The 17,783-nt window shown below is 37.4% G+C and overlaps 3 protein-coding genes and 3 non-coding genes across 7 annotated transcripts; 4 read left to right on the forward strand and 2 right to left on the reverse strand.

Moving 5' to 3' along the window:
• Positions 1-787: 787 nt before the first annotated feature.
• LOC113694516 (chloroplast processing peptidase-like) lies at positions 788-4,137 on the forward strand. Of its 2 annotated transcripts, XM_027213338.2 has the most exons (5): positions 788-1,349; positions 2,179-2,316; positions 3,163-3,249; positions 3,527-3,594; positions 3,687-4,137. In XM_027213338.2, exons 1-5 carry the CDS (start codon positions 852-854, stop codon positions 3,844-3,846), a joined length of 951 nt encoding a protein of 316 aa, XP_027069139.1. In that variant the 5' UTR covers positions 788-851; the 3' UTR covers positions 3,847-4,137. The 2 variants fall into 2 exon arrangements, with proteins under 2 accessions (XP_027069139.1, XP_027069140.1); XM_027213339.2 differs by lacking the exon at positions 2,179-2,316 and having other exon boundaries at positions 791-1,349; positions 3,687-3,909.
• A 493-nt stretch (positions 4,138-4,630) lies between these two features.
• Positions 4,631-6,426, reverse strand: LOC113694482 (uncharacterized). Its single transcript, XM_027213294.2, has 3 exons — positions 5,746-6,426; positions 5,309-5,494; positions 4,631-5,189 (listed from the first exon to the last, which is right to left on the reverse strand). Exons 1-3 carry the CDS (start codon positions 6,223-6,225, stop codon positions 4,917-4,919), a joined length of 939 nt encoding a protein of 312 aa, XP_027069095.1. The 5' UTR covers positions 6,226-6,426; the 3' UTR covers positions 4,631-4,916.
• Positions 6,427-8,330: 1,904 nt separating this feature from the next.
• On the forward strand, positions 8,331-8,413 carry LOC113697649 (small nucleolar RNA U83). The gene has a single exon (XR_003449934.1). It is a non-coding gene; the product is annotated as a small nucleolar RNA U83 (small nucleolar RNA).
• Positions 8,414-8,613: 200 nt separating this feature from the next.
• Positions 8,614-8,713, forward strand: LOC113697641 (small nucleolar RNA snR60/Z15/Z230/Z193/J17). Its single transcript, XR_003449926.1, has one exon. It is a non-coding gene; the product is annotated as a small nucleolar RNA snR60/Z15/Z230/Z193/J17 (small nucleolar RNA).
• A 189-nt stretch (positions 8,714-8,902) lies between these two features.
• Positions 8,903-9,005, forward strand: LOC113697642 (small nucleolar RNA Z43). Its single transcript, XR_003449927.1, has one exon. It is a non-coding gene; the product is annotated as a small nucleolar RNA Z43 (small nucleolar RNA).
• Positions 9,006-11,268: 2,263 nt separating this feature from the next.
• On the reverse strand, positions 11,269-16,393 carry LOC113697572 (protein LIKE COV 1-like). Its single transcript, XM_027217250.2, has 7 exons — positions 16,031-16,393; positions 15,248-15,300; positions 13,513-13,622; positions 13,122-13,289; positions 12,945-13,042; positions 12,014-12,140; positions 11,269-11,793 (listed from the first exon to the last, which is right to left on the reverse strand). Exons 1-7 carry the CDS (start codon positions 16,196-16,198, stop codon positions 11,696-11,698), a joined length of 822 nt encoding a protein of 273 aa, XP_027073051.1. The 5' UTR covers positions 16,199-16,393; the 3' UTR covers positions 11,269-11,695.
• Positions 16,394-17,783: the final 1,390 nt, after the last annotated feature.

The following is a 17,783-nucleotide window of genomic DNA, read 5'->3' on the forward strand; positions in this document are numbered from 1 at the left end:
GGTTAACTCCTTTTGAGGGAGTTTCGATGGAGTAGGTTTCCCCCATCCCCCATTTTAGAAGTAGGAGTAGGTTAGACTAAATTAGATGTGTCGTTACACGAAAAAAAAAAAGAACGTAAGAGGTGAAACAGTGAAAGAGGAATTGGTATTGCTGGTTATGATTTTGGTTAAATGAGTTGTTCTCGGAATCTCAAAGAGATGCGCATCAATCCCAAGGATATACAAATTTAAATGTTGTTCTAGTCCTAATCGAAGAGATTTAGTTTAGTACTTAACGTTGAAATTTTAAAACTTACAGATCCGTATTCAAATCTTTTCTTCTCTATCCGCATTTCTTAAATCCTATACAAGAGTTGAGTCGGTCTTTAAAACCTGTCATCAATAGGCTCTGATTTAGGAACATTAAAGATATACAGGTGAAATCCATTATTAATCTTCTTTGCGAAAAAAGGAAAATAATATTTAAGAAAGTAAGGAATTTATTCCATGTAAGGAGGAATATTTAAAGGCTACAAATTTAAGTTCTTGTTTGGTATAACCATGTATTCTTATTTTTATTGAAATTGGAGATTAGTGAGTATGTTGCCTTTTGTATTTTTTTTTTTTTTTGAGGAATATGATGCACAAGTATTCGTACAGTAATATTTAGGGCATCCCAAATTTTATTTTTGGTTAATTGCTCTATACTGTTTTACACCGGAAAAAGCTTCATTTACTGAAAGAAAAAAAATTGTACTAGTAAACTCCTTATTCCTATTTAATATTCCGAGTTAATGACCATGAAGATAGTACTAAAAGTTATTATGACAGTAGAGTGAGTAGACAGAATCGATTGTTTGTGACAGAGCAACATGATGGCTCTACAGCTTCTCCCTCAATCTCCTATTCTTCAAGCTCAAGGCCACATCTTCCCAGGTGTCCGTTGCTTCAGTCCCTCCAAAGATTCAAACTTTATCTCCCTAAGCTCAAGCCCTCTTCTCAAAATCCAACAACACGCTCTCCCCAAGCTCCTAGCTTGTAAATTCTCAAGAAAATCTCAGTTTCACAGATTCCAGTGTAAAGGGTTTAAAGACACCAATCAAGAGAGCAAGGTTGTCCTGGACACTAAAGAAGGCGGCGGGGGCGGTGGTGGAGACGGAGGAGATGGTGATGGAGAGGATGGGGATGTTGAGAAAGGTTCTGAATTTTTGCCAGAATGGTTGAATTTCACTTCTGATGATGCAAAAACAGTTTTTGCAGCATTGGCTATATCACTTGCATTTAGATCATTTATTGCTGAACCAAGATATATTCCTTCATTGTCCATGTATCCCACATTTGATGTTGGGGATCGAGTTGTAGCTGAAAAGGTAGTACTTTTGTGCCATTTGTTTGTCTTTAATTCGTTTAGTATTATAATCTCTGCTTGTGAATTTGAACCTTTAGTATGTGAAATTGAAATCAAGACTTAGCAATCTTTTAGAACCAAAACTGAGGCTTATGTCGTACGAGGATGACATCATATTTGATATTCAGGAATTGTACTACGGAGAAAAGACAGTATTTAAGAATCAATTTCGATATTTGACTGCTTAGATTTTTTGTTGATGAAGAATGATGAACTTAGTTGACCAAGTTCCAGACACTGCTTGGTTTATGAGAGGCTTTGGTCAGCTGCCTTGGCAATTGCAGATAGGTTTAATGTGATTCTATGATTGTGACTGATGACGTTTTCTCCTTGGTTTAGCAGTTGCAAATAAACTCATTCTGACTCTTGTTCTAAGTTAATGCTTGTTTCAGCTGGCTTCGGTTTCTTATTTTCTATTATGGTCATGATTTTAAATGTTCACTAATAGTTTGTACTGATAAAGAAGTTGAAAGTTTTATCCTGTGTTGATTATCTGAAAAGACATAACCATTGTATTGAACATCTCTTCGAATTATCAGAAGTGAAGCCAGTAAGGATGCTAATTGCCAATGGGTTACAGAAACACACCATCCATGTTTGCAATCTTCTGAACTATGTTTCCAGCATGTGTTTTACGAGCATGTAATGGTTTTGAATCCTACAGCCTTCATAGTTGAAAGAAAGCATTCTATATTTATATTTGGCACTTATATTTCTTAGGATTGCTAATGAAGCAACAAAGTGAGAATCTTGATAGCATATTCAATTACTTTCACCTTCAATATTTCCAGGTCAGTTACTATTTCAGAAGGCCCTGTCCCAATGATATTGTAATTTTTAAAAGCCCTCCAGTTCTCCAGGAAGTAGGGTATACGGATGATGATGTTTTCATCAAACGAGTTGTTGCAAAGGAAGGAGATACTGTTGAGGTATCTCCTCTTTTCCTGTTGTGGCTCTCAAATATGCATTACTGTTTAAGCTGTGTTTTAATGCTAATCCGGTGCACTGTTAGAATTGCCATTGGGTTTGATATTCAGATGCCTGGTCTTAGAATAATAGTTTGTCGCCACTTATTGGTTATGTAATCTTATTTGATCAAAAAGTAAGAAATAATTAGAAACTGTTTATTGTTCTGAATTACATATATTGAGATTGTTCACTTGTATTCCTATCTTCTAATCATGGAAAGCAGAATAAATTAACATGCAGATACTAGAGTGACGTCAAAAGGGACCTTCTGCAAATTATTGTGTCTTGTTTAGCAAATTGGGCACCTTTTATTCAGGATTCTTTCACAAAAACATGTATTACTTCATTTTACCCAAGTATTATTTCACATTAGAGTTAAACTTGCCATTTTTATTCTTTCTTTCTGTATTCCGGAACCATCATGAAACTTTGGCACTGGAATAGTTGTTTGGAGAAGATGCTACAGTATATGGATTAGTTGTGTGCTTCATACAGGATAATCGTGCCTAGAGATGGGCCCAGTAGACCTTCCATGATCTGCCACTAACTCGTGGCTTCTGGTCCTCAAGCACTGGTATTTTGCTGTCATAATTGTATACAAGGTGAAAGGGAATTAGCCAGATGGTGGGACTTGTATGATGTTAGACTTCCGTCTTTCTGGAATTGCTGGCTGGAAAATATTTTGTTTTCTTCTGTTGTTTGACTATTTTAAAATGTGTTTAGCATCCATTTTCTTAAACTTATAGTTAGTCTCAGCAAGATGGTAAACAACTTTTACTTATCTTGGACAATCCTTTTTTGTGCAGGTTCATGAAGGGAAGCTTGTGGTAAACGGGGTAGTAAGAGGTGAAGATTTTATTCTTGAAGGCCCCAAGTATGAGATGACAGCGATTGTAAGTCCATTTTGTGTTCATTTTATTGCTTTGATTTCTGCTCTGTGTGGCTCCTATTCAGGATGGTGTTTTGTGTGTTAAAAGAATATATATATATTTTTGAAGCATACAAGGATTTTGATCCATAACACTAACTGAGCAAAGACTTATCCCAATTAGGACGGGGTGGTTCTAAGCTGTAATGTTATGTATTGGTATTACGATTTTAGATGTTTTGATTATTCCATGGACTCGGAATTTGAATTTCTCATAAAGATAGTGTTTAATCTTTGTGCAGAGGGTACCCGAGAACTCAGTTTTTGTGATGGGTGATAATCGAAATAACAGCTACGACTCACATGTTTGGTAACTTTATTTCCTTCTTTTGTGGAGTTGTAGATATCATTTTAATGCTTGTTATTCTTTAAACTTGTTTTTAACATATGTTCCTTTTTTAGGGGTCCCCTGCCCTTAAAGAATATTATAGGGAGATCGATATTTCGATATTGGCCTCTAACTAGGATAGGTAGCACAGTGCTTCCAGAAAGCTGTGTCTTTGACAAGCAGGAGACTAGTTTGGCAGCAAATAATACACCATCTGAGTCGCCTAATAATTGAAGGTGCAGATTTGTTCTCCTTTGTATTTCTCAATTTTAGAGAAAATGTTAATTAGAGATGGAAGAGTAATATCTCATAGAGATGGTATAATTTATCAAGGCCTTGTTACTAATTTCCTGTGCATGTTCCTTTGTGTTCATTGCACCATATGTAGCCTTAGAAGATTCTCACTCCCGTCACCTGCCCGTGATCTCAGGGCCATTTGATAGATACAGCTGATTGTTTGTAATATTAGTACCTGATAAAAGATACATTCTTTTCATTGAATGCGATGTTTTCTGGGGTTGGAAATGCCTTGTGTATCCAAAACAGCAAATGAGATTGGGATGATTCTTCATCGATGTTATGTATCATTGTATCTTACATAACTTGGGAGAAATATTTGGAGTCATTTCGTTATCAAACCCTGTATCTTCTCTGGTAGATTGCGATGCATAAAAACTGATTAATGTTGATTCAGTGAATTGAAAAGGATTGGAAATCAACAGCTTCTTGTCACTCTTTGCATATGGAATCGTTGCAGCGAGAATGTGAATATCTGTCGTGGCCTGGATACCATCTTCTAGCTTAGGTTACCCCTGCTCTATGTAAAATCATTACCAGGGACTAAAGTAATGTAGAAAAAGCATTAATTTGAGTGCACAGCAACATGATTAGAGTTCTTCAATGTACTTGACAAGGATTGACAACTCTGTTGGACTGCAGGCAGTGCAGAGATTTTTTTCCCCCCGGGAGTGGGGAGAGGGAGGGGGAGGGGGTGGGGTGCAGGTAGTTGCTCAAAACATTTCAGGTGCCATACAAGTAAGTATTTCTGCGAATTTACCACTTCTGCTTCTGCCTGTTCATTTACCGAAGTTGGACACCTCAAGCTTGATACCTTACAGTAGGGCAGTTATATTGTGGAGACGACTAATAATTGATGTTCTAACAATAGTGATCAATTATGTACAAATAAAACACTACAGTTAAAGATAATTGCTTCCAGAGTCTTGAGAATTGCTTGAGCTATGGCTAGAACAAGCTTTACTGGAGGTTAAAATTATAACGTAGGGCTTCTTTGCAGTTCGCAGTCAATTAAATATACAAGAATCTGGGTGAAATTTGATTTCCTCCATGCGTTCAGTATTGAAGACCATGGAACAAGAGACGCGCTTTTGGTATTTGGTCTTGACCAACTTACCAACTAGATACCCTAGTGATTGGATTTCCATGTTCAACTTCAGTGGAACCTCTGTGTCATCATCATCTAATGTTGCCCCTGCACCATAGAGAGGAATGCTACGCCCATCTAGGTTCACTGATATGGTCCTTGAACTTGTTCTTGGTTGATAATATCTCTTCAACTTCAAAAAACGAAACGCAAACTGTCAATGAAACAGGAATTTTACCAAAAAGAGAAGCTCTTACTTTAGGTATAAACATTGTTCTGTGAGGCAGGCAGAGACGGTATTGAGACGCTTACCTCACCAGTTGCAACTGTCATTTCGAAATACATTAGATCAACCATCTTGGATCCGACATAAATGCCAAAGAATGTAGCAGGGTTGTGAATGGACATGGTTGCTGTACAGTTAACTGTAAGCAACTTGGTTGGAACACCAGTTCGATCGGAGCCTTGCCCGAGATAAAAGTTGTGTACTCTCAAGCTCTGGTAATTCATCAAGATACAGACGTTGTAAGGGCACAAGTAAATTACTGTAAGCTCTGATAATTCAACTAGTTACACGTTCGTCAAATGGATATAATCTCTGACATGAAAACTTAAAATTGTGAAAGGGAGAAGTTTCAATTTAATACTAACGTTAGCTCCAATTTTTCTCTGCAAAGATCTTCGTTGATAGTGGCATTATCCATGTATGAATCAGTCCAGCAAATTAAGGAATTAAGTAAAGGATATACCTTCATGCTGATTTGAAGTCTGTAAGGCCTACTAGCGGCCCAGATGATCACGCAACACGCAGTAAAAACCACTGCAACCCCCACGAAAGCTGCTAATAAAGGTGACCTTTTCTCATCATCTTCATGCGAATCATCATAAACACCCTCCTCTTCAACTAAACTGCATTCTTGCCATCCCTTGCCACTTCTCTTCCTGCTGATCCTCGGCCATCGCCAATTCCCCGAGACCCTGCTGGCCGACGAAGATCTGGGATTGGATTGCCTCCCATAGGTTGAGGTACGAGGAGACTCCATTGGGCTACTACTACTATTGTAAGCTGGGGTGGCTTGACAAGAAGCGGTAGCAGATGCTTTGTCCGCATCGTCATGGGAATCGAGAGAAGGGCTTTGTACGTAGTACACGGGAGGTTTAGGGGAGGCAGGGTAGGAGGATGGTGGGGATAAGGTTGCAAAATCTGATTCAGACTTGGCGTGTATCATCTTCCCAAGCTATAAATGGTATCTTTCCAATTCAATGCAGACAGAAACAAGCGAATATTTCCCGGCCAAATTGAGTACAAGATGCAATTACCAAACCCATAAGCAGTCAACAAGAATTAAGAAGGTCTTCTATTTTGCCTTCAAATTGGGTACATCTGCATGGAGTAAGCGACTCGCCCTCCCTACGCCTCTCCAATGTCCAAATGATTGAAGAAAGTTCAACTCGTTTTTCTCCTTCCTGTGATCCCACACAACGGTAAATAGGGTGCATGCATGTGTTGAGATGATTGCAGCAAGCCAATCAAAGTAAATCATGAAAGAAGATATTTGATTTGGACTGGAACTGATCTGGGGCTTTACTTTAACTTCTTGTGGGTTTTTTTGGTGGGGAGTCTTTCTGTGCCGTGTTATACTAATAGGGGAAAAAGTAGGTAACTGGTACGCCTTTTTCTCTGATTCGTAACTGCCGAACAGATTGTCGAGTAGGACTGATTCAAACACACTAATTAGTTTTGAAAAAAAAATTATTTTTTTTCGTAAATATATCTCTCAATCACCTTTTTATCTCATCTACACGCCTACTACTAGCTGAATTGGACTTAAAGACGCAAGGCTTACAATTTGTGAGCGAAGGAAAGAAGATTTTATGAGGTTGAGGAGATGAGCCTAAGGATCTGTTTGATAACATAAAAAAGTGGTGAAACTGAACTTTTTCAGACATTTGGATATTTTGGGTGTTTGATAAGTAAAAATCCAGCTGTTGAACTTGTTAAGCGGTGCTAAACTTGTATGTATTTTTTTCAGTACAAAAATCGTAACTGAATGTTTAATTCTGATAAAAATCAATAGAATTACTTCAACTACCTTATTTTATCTATCAAATCTACCTTCATTTGTTAATTATATTTAAAATTCTTATCTAATTAAACAATATGATATTCTCTATTCAAAATCCTTATATAATTAAATAATCTGATATTTTCTATCTAACGATTTTCTACTTCTCTTTTCTCTCTTTTTAATGACTTTCATATCTTCTCCATACTTCTCATATAATATATTTCATCTTTTTTATATTAATTTGATTTAAAAATAAATATTATTATTTTCATACCTAACAAATTTAAGTTAATTAAATCATAGGTTCTATTTCCTTTTTTGGATGAAAAGATATAAGGGCAAAATTGTACAATTTAACTTATTAAGCATTCAGTTATAAATGTTTATCAAATAGTATAAATAGTTTCAACATTCAAATTCAGACATTAATATATTCTTTTCAGTGCTTAAAATTCAGCAAATTAATTGTTTCAGTATTCAGATTTCAAAATTCAGATTCAGTTTTAACCTAAGTTGTCAAAGTTGTTACCCCTTGCTAAGCAGTTGAAATCCGCAACGCATTTGGCCCAAAATGAGTCACACTCTATACTTTTGAAGCCCATGGCCCATACAAGGATTCAAAAGACTAGCCCAAGTTCAGCACAATTAATAAAACGGCGCGCGAGGAGAAGGGAAGACGGCAGAAAACCCTAGCTCCCTCTTCCGTTCCTCCCCGAACACCAAAACCCTCTCGCTATATCTCCGTGTATAAGTAGGTGGCGAGTCGATAGAAGTATCAGCAGCACTAATATTTTGGGGGGGATCGTTGGGTTGGGGTAGGGCTAGTCTTCTAGTCTTCTAGTCTTCTAGTTCTATGATTCAGTTCTATCTTCCTTTTCTCCTTTTTCTGTATTTTTAGGTAAATCGAAAGCCTGTTGGAGCATGTGAATTTTCCTCCATCCATATTGTTTGTGATTTTATTTTCTGCGTTTGGGCCTATGATTAAATTTCATTAAAACATTGACAAGCATATGTCTGAATTTATGCTGTGTTGACAGATCTAATCTTCTCAATGAGGCCCTCTACGTTTCTTCTGTTCTGTTTTTATTTTGGGGTTTTCTTTTCGAGTATGTGCTCTCTCTGTTCATTTCAAGCAAAACTTTGGTTAACATGATGATTATTTTTTATTTATCATCGTGATTTTTTAAAAAAATTCCGTTTGGAGTTTCCTTTTGTTTTCCCAAAATGCTTTCTTTTTTCTTTTTAAGATGAACGTAATAGAAGAATGCCAATGATGATTTACAGTGATGATGTTATGTATGAGAAATCAGGGATTACAACACCACTCTACTGCCTTCCTTCTGAGGCAATACTACTTTATTCTTACTCTATTCCCTTTTTTTTCATCTCTTTTTGTTTTGTTTTTTTTTAAAAAAATTTTCAAGCTACGTTTTAGATTCTCACTTTAGCTACGTTTAAGTTTGATTCTTCATTAACCAGAAGGTATAACACAGGGCTACTTTTTCAAACTTGTTTTAGACAAGGAATTAATCGAGTCATGGGAGATTGTGAAGTCAGGTGATGATCAGAAGCATAGTTCAAATGATAAATCATTTTTTAACGTGATTATAAAATTTCTAAAGTCTTTCGCTCCTATCTGATGGCACTTCTGACTCCCATGAAATTATTCCATTTAGCTCTTTAATTTTTTTTTTCTTTTTTCTTTTCCTTCATTAATGGTTAATCAAAAAGTATCGTCGCTGTTTGTAGTATTTCTTTGTTCTGGAATATTGCAGAAGATTATTTTTTTTTTTTGAGGGAAAGAGTTACAGAAGATTCAACTTTTTCCCTCTTTTGGGGACAGTGATGAATGAATCATATTGGTCTCGTTCGGCGTAATGGTGTTCAATGCGAATACCTTGCCGACCATCCTGATATATCACCACCCATAAACTGAGTCCCCCAACTCAAAATTTGTATTTTTGTTTTCTGAGTTCTTTAACATTTTAAACCTTGAAAGCTCCTGAATTTGTCTGCAATACCATGTTGCTGTCCGAGTCTAATGGCCCCAAATCGTGCAACTTTAAAGAGAAACTGTACAGAATGCTAAAAGTACTCTTTTTTAAGCACTGTATTTTTCTTGTCCTAAACAGCATACTGCTTCTAACATTCATGCTTGGACAAAGTTTGTTTTATCAGATAATTTAGTGGCAGTTCAGCAAAATAAATGGATGAGCTTGGTATCAGATAATGGAAGTATGCAAACGAAGATGATACGGAACAATAGATGCTGCATATGCTGTGTGAGGACAGACATCAGGTTGGAAAAACGAAGTCGATGAAAACCATGGCAGAAACACAAGTAAAAGAACCAAAAAAAAAAAAGAGCGCTTCTCTCTCTCCTGGTTCTTAGGCCATTAGAAAAGAGAACAATCAAACCAAGAAAAAGGCCGATGATATGGCATAATTTGGATCTCACAATTGGGTGAAAAAAATGCAATCTCTGCTTATCCGACCCAATACGAGCAACACGAGAGCCTTAATTGGTGTGCCAAGAAATCTGCTAATTCATTTGCCAGCCCATGCGAGAAATTCTCCTAGTTAGAACCTTAACCAAATTTCAACAAGGGCACCTCGCCAAAGGCGAAATGCGTGCGCTGATGAGATTGCATTGTGCTGTAAATTTACCTCAAATGAACACCCAAGGCGGTAATAAAATCCTTAACAAGTTTTTTATTTTTTATTTTTTGGGTGCGTGTTTGTACCAGAATGGGATAAAACAAGAAACCGAATTTCAAGTGATTTTAAAAGCTTTTTTACCGGAGGAAAAATTTGACGTGATTAGCATGTTTTAAAATAAAAAAAAAAAAAAATTGAAGGCAGAGAACTTTCAGTCAATTTGCCAATGCTTTTAAACAAGTTAAATGAAGAGCCTTTAAATATCTTAAATACATGATAATGAATTCCATGAACGTGTGCTTCGCACATAGAGATTGACTCCACGGAGCCACATTCATTGGGTAGGTTCTTCGTATGATATACAAACTCAAGTTCTTTTGGTCATTAGGACCGTGGCTAAAAAGGTTAGATAATGTCCTACAATGGATGGTGTCTCGAATCGTTGGATCCCTGCGTCCTAAAGAACAATAGGCAAAATAATTCTGTACATCGTACAGTTTTTTAGAGGATCACTTTCGATTTCAAGAAATAGTTTATACAAGGTTTTCTAAACGATAACATGTTATCCCGTAAATCAGAATCATGAAATGTTTGTTGTACCATTAGTTACAATATCATAGCTCGTTTTACATATTTCTCTAGCAAAGATGGTGCAGATTTTTTCACTCTTCCTGCGAGAGTAAATGGATACGTTCTTCAAGAATTGAATGTCCGGATATTTCGACTCTGAACACAGGCGTTTAGGCTTAGCACATACAATGTCTGATGTTTTACCACGCAATATTGCAACTGAACCTTAAAATTAGAATATATATATTAAAGAGAGAAAATATGAATATAAGATTAAATATACAAGTATTTGGGCACTACAAAATCTTAACTAATTCGTACCTCCTTTTCTTGTATATATCTATCCTAAAAAGAAGTAAAATGGTTTTTTCTCCAAGCTTATGCTCCAATGGCTTTTTCTTCGACCGCGTAGGTTATTTATTTATTTTTCCTCCTCCTAACTTTTCATAATGCCCCCTCTTTCTCTTTTTAACTCCCCCCGTAGACTTAGCAAACTTCTATAATGATTTAGATCATCTGTTACGGAGCCAAAATCTACTGTAATCGATTTCCACATATCCGTCCGTACAACTTTGGAATCCGTCAACAAACTAGGTGGAAACACACTAAAATAAGTAAAAGTCATATTTAGGACGAAACTGAATACTTTTACCGCTTGGACCATCACCATTCCAGTCAATCCGGCGATCAGCTTCTTACATCAAAATAAAACAATGACTACCTCCAAAAAAAAAAATTGCAGGGGTAAAACATGGGTTAGTTAACTATAGCCATTGACATGAAAGGGTCGTGTTATTAACCCCTACAACTGGATCCACTAATCTCGCAAGAGTTTCAGGATTTAAGAATTGAAAGCCGAGGGACCCAAATTTGCATTGAACCTGTACCTTAACCAAGCCATTTGCATCTTAAGCAAAGCCACGTTGTGGACATTACATAGATTAACACACTATCTTGAAGTAATGTATGGAAACATTCACCAAAACTCGCGTAAGATTCAGTATTTTAATATGAGATGTGCTACAATCGTGAAGAATTCTGCCTTCTGTATGTACAAAATCTCATTCATCAATTCGGGAAATGAAGAGTTGCGAAAACCAGGGCTCAAAAGACAGTAGACACCATATGTGTGGACAAACTCAGGCTAATGGTAAGAGGAAGGAGATGAAACAAAAAATGAATTTATCTTGGGAACTAACTGCATTTCTACACAACAGCTATAGCCCTACATTTTCACCTTTTGGGATCCTCAATATGTGACAACAATAATAAGACTTCGAGGCAAATGATTGGAGAACCATTGCAGTTCAGTATGCCTATGGTATCGAGTCGTGTGGCAAATATATCAGCAGCTTGAAATATGAAGGAACCAGCAGCTTGGCCAAGGCTATGGTCATCAGCCTCAAGTTCTGTCGGGACTAATCCTGTCCACTTGAACTATTCTCGGATCCAATGTCGAAAGGATCTGCGGCATTGACATCCCGCCAGAAACAACAATCTCTGCAAGCATAAAGGAAAACTTGTTGGCACGCATTAATCGAGTCCCACAATGAGCATTCAAGAGATAGTAAAAGAACAACTTGTTTCTCATTATATAAGGATAGCACGAAAGCAAGAATCCAGGTCAAGAACTAGGGTTAGTTGATATGGATATCAATCCATACAAGTAAACAATACAAATGATTGGCAGTCTATATTCACATATGAAAGGATCTCTTACCAATTCCTTCTCGGACAGACAAGTTTGGCCTAAGAACTTCATTGGAGTTCACCAGAAATATGTCACCAATGTAGAGATGGTTTGTTGGGACATACACACAGCATAGTTCTTCCTCTCCAGAATAATTCTGGTTCAAGAAAATCAGGCCTCAAATGAAATTTTCTCAAATAATGCCCAGACAATTTACAACAAACACTCAGTCGTTAATGTGTTTTTACAAAGCACATACAAACATTATGCATGTAAAAAAGTACTCAACAACTTTCCCATTTGTATACATAACCTGAACAGTCATTTAGTTGCCAGTCTGACAAGAAAACAAGCGTTGATATTTTAGTGGAGGAGGCGGTTCTGGTTTTATCCAACTCAGTTCATGAAGCTTCAGGTGAAACTAGGATGTCAAACTAAGGGAGGGGGCAACAAATGGGTAGAGTAGATTCTCAAAGCGCTCAGCTTCATAGCAGATGATGTGGCTATCTAATTGCAAAGTTGATGCATAACTCCTTAGTTGTGGCAGTAACAAGGTTGAATCTTGCTTGTCAGTTTACTGTTTAGTCAATTTATAAATTATGCATCAACATACATATAGAATAGAATACGGGACACTTCCTGAGCCACAACCAAAAACACACACAAACAAAGCATGCATTGTATGAAGCCAGGTTGCTAATCAGTAGCAAACAGATGAAATCAGAAGCATGAGACAGCATTATCAACAGCAGTGGAATAAAACAATAGTAGTAACGGCAGGAAATCAACAAGAGAAAACAAGCTCACAACTAGCTACGAAAGCATCAAAGAAAGTCAGCAACAGCAAAAACTTTCATAGTTAAAAAAGAGTTTTTCTGGTGCAGATGATCATAGTTGGTAAACCATGGATCTCCAACACAAAGTGAAAATGCACAGTCAAGGAATCCAAGTCTCTTCATACCTGGAGAATGACAGATGAAGTGATGAAGCCAAACGCATATTCACCTATGCGTGGATGCCGTATGATGGCCACTTCCTTGAATGCCTGGGTGTTTTGATCTGTAAAAGTGTGAACTTAGTCATGATCTAATTCTTGTCAAAGTCGAGAGGAGAGGAAGCATAAGATTAATAACAACACCTGGAGATATGGCAGCACTAATTTGCTTGCAAGCACTGTAAATATGACGAACAAAGGGCATGCGCTTGATGAACCATTCTCCAAGGCTCAAAACAGATGCCCCCAACCATGAGGACATGAATACTCCGACCAAGAAAATGAAAGTGATGGATGTAACAAATCCAAGGCCTAATGAAAAATAGGAGCATGCATAAGCATCAGAGATCCAATAACTATATCAATATTCTCTAGACTGCCATTACCAAAAATTGATCTCAGAAGAAGTAAAAAACTGAAGATTACTGTAGGAAAGGACTGAAATTCAATAGCTGCGTTGTTCATAGCCAATCCTAGTTAATTAAATTTTAAGAATATCAGTAAAACTATAACATAATCTTGCCAAGATGCTTACCGAAAATATCAATTCCAAGCTGTGCATAGATGGGCGAGAAAAATCCATCAACGAAATGGATAAACCACCACGTGATATAGAACGTAATAGCTATTGGCAAAAGAATGACACTGTAAAAAAGACACAGTGAGCAACAACTACACATCAAAAAGCAGAGTTGAACCCCAAATGCAGGAATGTGGAGAACTGTAACAAATGAAGATACCAAACTCAGTAGTAAAGACAATCACAGATTTCTTTGTTCGTGTACTTCAGCAAATTCATAACTGCTGCTATTTTCACATGTAAATATCCAAGATCAACATGCTTTCCATAACAGACAATAAAAGTAAGTGGTGTCACCTTTTGTTTCTTTTGTTTATGTCCTGTAATGAAAAATCCAAACATTCCACCCACCCATGCCTCCCCCCCCCCCAACAAAAAAAACCACCCCTAAAAAAAAGCTCCCCTGCATCATACCAAAGAACGCAAGTTAAGACCATGAACAACAAAAGAAAAACAATTAGGGGCCGCTTGGTCTGAGAGTTTTGGCATGGGGAATGACGATAATTCCAATACTTAGTGCTTGGTACACTGTAATGAGCATTGAAATATTGGAATCATGTCCAAAAATTTGGGGATTCATGATTCCTGACTAAATTGGGAGGAATCACTCAAAATCCTCAATTCATTTCCAACAGTGAATAAATAAAAGATAAAATATTTTGATAAAATACTTCCTTTCTCCCTCTCCTAGACTCCCACCATCGAGCCTCCCCTTCGTCCCTTGGCTTCAACACTTCTCTCTCTCCCATGGCATCTGACAACTCCTCCCTCTTCCCTTGTTTCTGACCACTTTTCCCTCCTCCTCGGCATCTGACAACACCCCCTCCTACTTTGTTTCCAATTTTCTTCCTTTCCATGGCATCTGACAAATCCCTCCTTTTTTCCCACTGCCCGTGACTTTCCCATTGCCCCAGTAGACCCTTTCCTCTCCTCCCTTGCCATCAAATCGTCCTCCTATCACAATTGATCTCTTATGTTCTCTTCTCTTTGTGAAGGGCTCCAACTTGATTGCATTGTATGGTGATTCTAACAGTTTTCAGTAGAGGAAGAAATTTGCCGTTTTCTTTTGGAAATTTTTTTTGCAAATGTCTGAAAGTTCTAGTTGCAATTTTTGAGAAAAGGGAAAAATGACAAACATCCAGATCTTTTATTGATTAGTCATGAGTTTTTGTTGGTAATTGTTAAACAAAGAACCAAAAAAGATTTGGATTGGTAGTTATTCAGTGGTGGTCTGATGGTGAGCATGATTATCAACCCAGGAAAGAGAACAATAATTAAAAAAATGAAAAATTAATTTTGATACCATTCCAACTATGTTTATACCAAGCACCAGTCTGTAGAATGATACCAGGGGTTCAAACCGATACTGATTTTTTGTGTATTATTCCATCTCCAATTCCAATTCCAGAGCATGAAACAAGCACCCCCTTAGTATATAAGACTCCTGGATTTCCCGCTTTGGCATACCAGGCAGATAGAGGAAGAGCATATCTGCTAATTTGGTTAACCAGATATACCATTTTCCTTAAGCAACTAAATGTGCACAGAAAATGGGCATGAAACATATGAATCAAAATTTGGTTGAGGGAAACTCAAACTATGTATAAATATTTGTAGAGAGCAAAATCACACTTCACGGGCAATATCAGATGTGAGACTAGCAGATTGAAGAGGAAAACAGAATTAGTACCATCCTGTCATGAATTTCTTGGAAGCCCAGCTCCTAATGACTTTGTAGAAGGTCTGGAGTGAGTAAAGACACCAAGAATTTGTCAGACAAGAACTAAGACACAATGAATAAAAATAATAGACTAGAAAAGTTAATGCCGACAGTTAACGCCTAGTACGACAGCAGGGGAAGCATTTCCCTGATGGTTACACGCAAAAATGCAATCATATTTATGAGCTACTGCAGAATTCGGAAGCACCATGAAGAATACAAATAAACTCCTCTTATCCCAACGAATTATATTGACTAATTTGGACTGATATCAATTCAATTATACTAGGAAAGCATGAACCGAATGCCGAAAAGAAATATTGCAAAATCAAACAAACCAGCTACTTTCAGCATTTTCTTTTCTCCTTGCCATCTCTCATGAAACAAAAACCACCCGCAACCCAACAATTTGAAATCATTTCTATGCAGAACATACCTCAAAGTAAGTAAATCAAATGCCATTTCGAAATCCCAACTTGAAACCCATCATTAAAGGCGGGCCTAACTTTAGTCTATGGAATTCAACGAGTATTATATCGATTACTCAATGCAGACAAAGGTTCCAGAGAGCATCAAATCATAAATTAAAGATCACCTAAACCCTAGAACGAACCACATGGAATAGCTAAAAAGTACATATACGGGCAACCCATCAATGGATCTCAAAGATATCAAAGCAGTATCCACCAATGAAAAGAAAAGGGTTCGTCCATAACAAAAGCATTTTTCCGAAAACGAAATAGAAAATCATACCTCCCGGCCAGAGTGATGATGAGAGGAGGAAGCAGAAGAAGAGGGCTTGGAAGAGGAGTCATCGTCAGCATCAACAGAATCAGCGACGGGAATTAGAAGCTCTCGATCTCTTTCTCGACTAGTGCTCCCCATAACCCCAGCTATCCCGGACTTGTTGTCATCACCCATATTACTTGCCCCGCACAAGAAGTGCCCCAGTTCAACTCAAACACCACCTTTCACCCAACACCTCCAAGCCCACCTCAGTCCAAGCACTCCACGACCCAGATGACTCCGTCAAATCCCCAAACACAGTCCAAAAAGTTCCTGCTTTACTCAAAAGAAAGAAAGAAAGAAAAAAAGAGGAAGTGCAGAAGAAGTAAGATAGCTAGCACCAGGAATATTTTATTTTAAGGCTTTTTTGTTTTTTTGGGCGGGGGTATTACTAACTACTACTGTGGTTTGTTTTTACTTATTACTCCCTCCGTCCCACTTTGATAATCCCGTTTTCTTTTTTCGTCTGTCCCAAATTATAATTTACTTTCCAATTGAAGAATGTAATTGTATTTTAATTTTTCTAAAATGCCCTTATTCAATGTAAGTTGTTGTTACTATAAACCTATCTCATTTAATGAGAGTTGATTCTTTTTTTACCATTAATTCAAGTTCCCATAAAATTGTACTCTATTTAATGTGAGGATATTTTAGAAAAATAGCAATTTAAATTTACTTTTCCAACAAAGTTAACTACATTTTGTTAAACTGTTTGAAAAAAGAAATGGTACTGTCAAAGTGGGACGGAGGAGTATTTGTTTTGTGGAATAAAGGTTGGGTTTTGGGGAAATGTTAGGTAGTGGAACATGTGAGGACTTCAAGAAAAATAAACACAGACCTTTTGGCCCTTGGGTGATTAAGATTAACAATAATAATGTACTATGTAAAACCGGAAAAATTCAACGCGGAGGAAGGCTGGATTGGGACTGGGATCTTGGTCCTGACCAGTGACCTCACGGTCATGGGGGAGTGGCATAATGGTTGCTGATGCCTGATAGACAGGGGAGGGGAGGTGGGCTTCCATAATTTTTGTAAGCAGTATGCAAGGGAGTGGGTTTTGGTGAGTTGTGGCGGATCATTGAATGTCAGCTTTCGCTGTGGTTTTTGGGGCTCTTAGGCATTTTCATCCGGACAAATCATCCTATGTCAATCCGCCGTATATTAGCACTTACAAAAAACAAAGAATTATCATCCTACTTTGCATCTGCGGGCGGATGGTAATGTAAATACAGGAATGACATAGACGGACCTTAAGAATCAATTATCATCCTCAAAATATGCTCCTGCGGTGGTTCCGGTTTGTCTGTTTGGGAAGAATAAGATCTATTGGTAGAGCTTTAGCTAGGTAAAAAGTAAAGCCCAAAATTTAACTTGAGCTTTGCAGGAATTAATGACATTTTGCCAGTTTAAAATCCATAGGTTTTGTTTGAATTTGCAGCCATTGCTGACTATCAATAGATAGACGTGGAAACTGAAGTATGTATGGCGCTAATGGAAGTCGCAGCCTTGTTTTGTGATTGTGAGCTGGATATTGTCAATCTTCCCTTGTGGAGTACTAGTCAATTTCTTTCCTCTTTTTCATTTTTTATTTTTTTTTGGACATAGCCAAACTCTTGTTAGCCACAGTGACGATGATAGTGAAGCATCAAAAGGCTATACTACTCTTAGAGGTTTAGAACTGATTGAACATGGCCCATGGGAGATGTTATCGGCCTGTTCT

The sequence above is a fragment of the Coffea arabica genome, chromosome 6e (assembly GCF_036785885.1).
Source record: "Coffea arabica cultivar ET-39 chromosome 6e, Coffea Arabica ET-39 HiFi, whole genome shotgun sequence".
Taxonomy (NCBI): Eukaryota; Viridiplantae; Streptophyta; class Magnoliopsida; order Gentianales; family Rubiaceae; genus Coffea; species Coffea arabica.

Excerpts from the sequence above, each read along its gene's own strand:
- LOC113694482 (XM_027213294.2), bottom strand. The coding sequence starts at position 6,225 with ATGATACACGCCAAGTCTGAATCAGATTTTGCAACCTTATCCCCACCA. Across the intron at positions 5,495-5,745 it reads GACTTCAAATCAGCATGAAG|AGCTTGAGAGTACACAACTT; the intron begins GTATATCCTTTA and ends ATGAATTACCAG. Across the intron at positions 5,190-5,308 it reads TGACAGTTGCAACTGGTGAG|TTGAAGAGATATTATCAACC; the intron begins GTAAGCGTCTCA and ends CGTTTTTTGAAG.
- LOC113694516 (XM_027213338.2), top strand. The coding sequence starts at position 852 with ATGATGGCTCTACAGCTTCTCCCTCAATCTCCTATTCTTCAAGCTCAA. Across the intron at positions 2,317-3,162 it reads AGGAAGGAGATACTGTTGAG|GTTCATGAAGGGAAGCTTGT; the intron begins GTATCTCCTCTT and ends TTTTTTGTGCAG. Across the intron at positions 3,250-3,526 it reads AGTATGAGATGACAGCGATT|AGGGTACCCGAGAACTCAGT; the intron begins GTAAGTCCATTT and ends ATCTTTGTGCAG.
- LOC113697572 (XM_027217250.2), bottom strand. The coding sequence starts at position 16,198 with ATGGGTGATGACAACAAGTCCGGGATAGCTGGGGTTATGGGGAGCACT. Across the intron at positions 13,043-13,121 it reads TAGTGCTGCCATATCTCCAG|ATCAAAACACCCAGGCATTC; the intron begins GTGTTGTTATTA and ends ACACTTTTACAG. Across the intron at positions 11,794-12,013 it reads GTCTGTCCGAGAAGGAATTG|AGATTGTTGTTTCTGGCGGG; the intron begins GTAAGAGATCCT and ends TTATGCTTGCAG.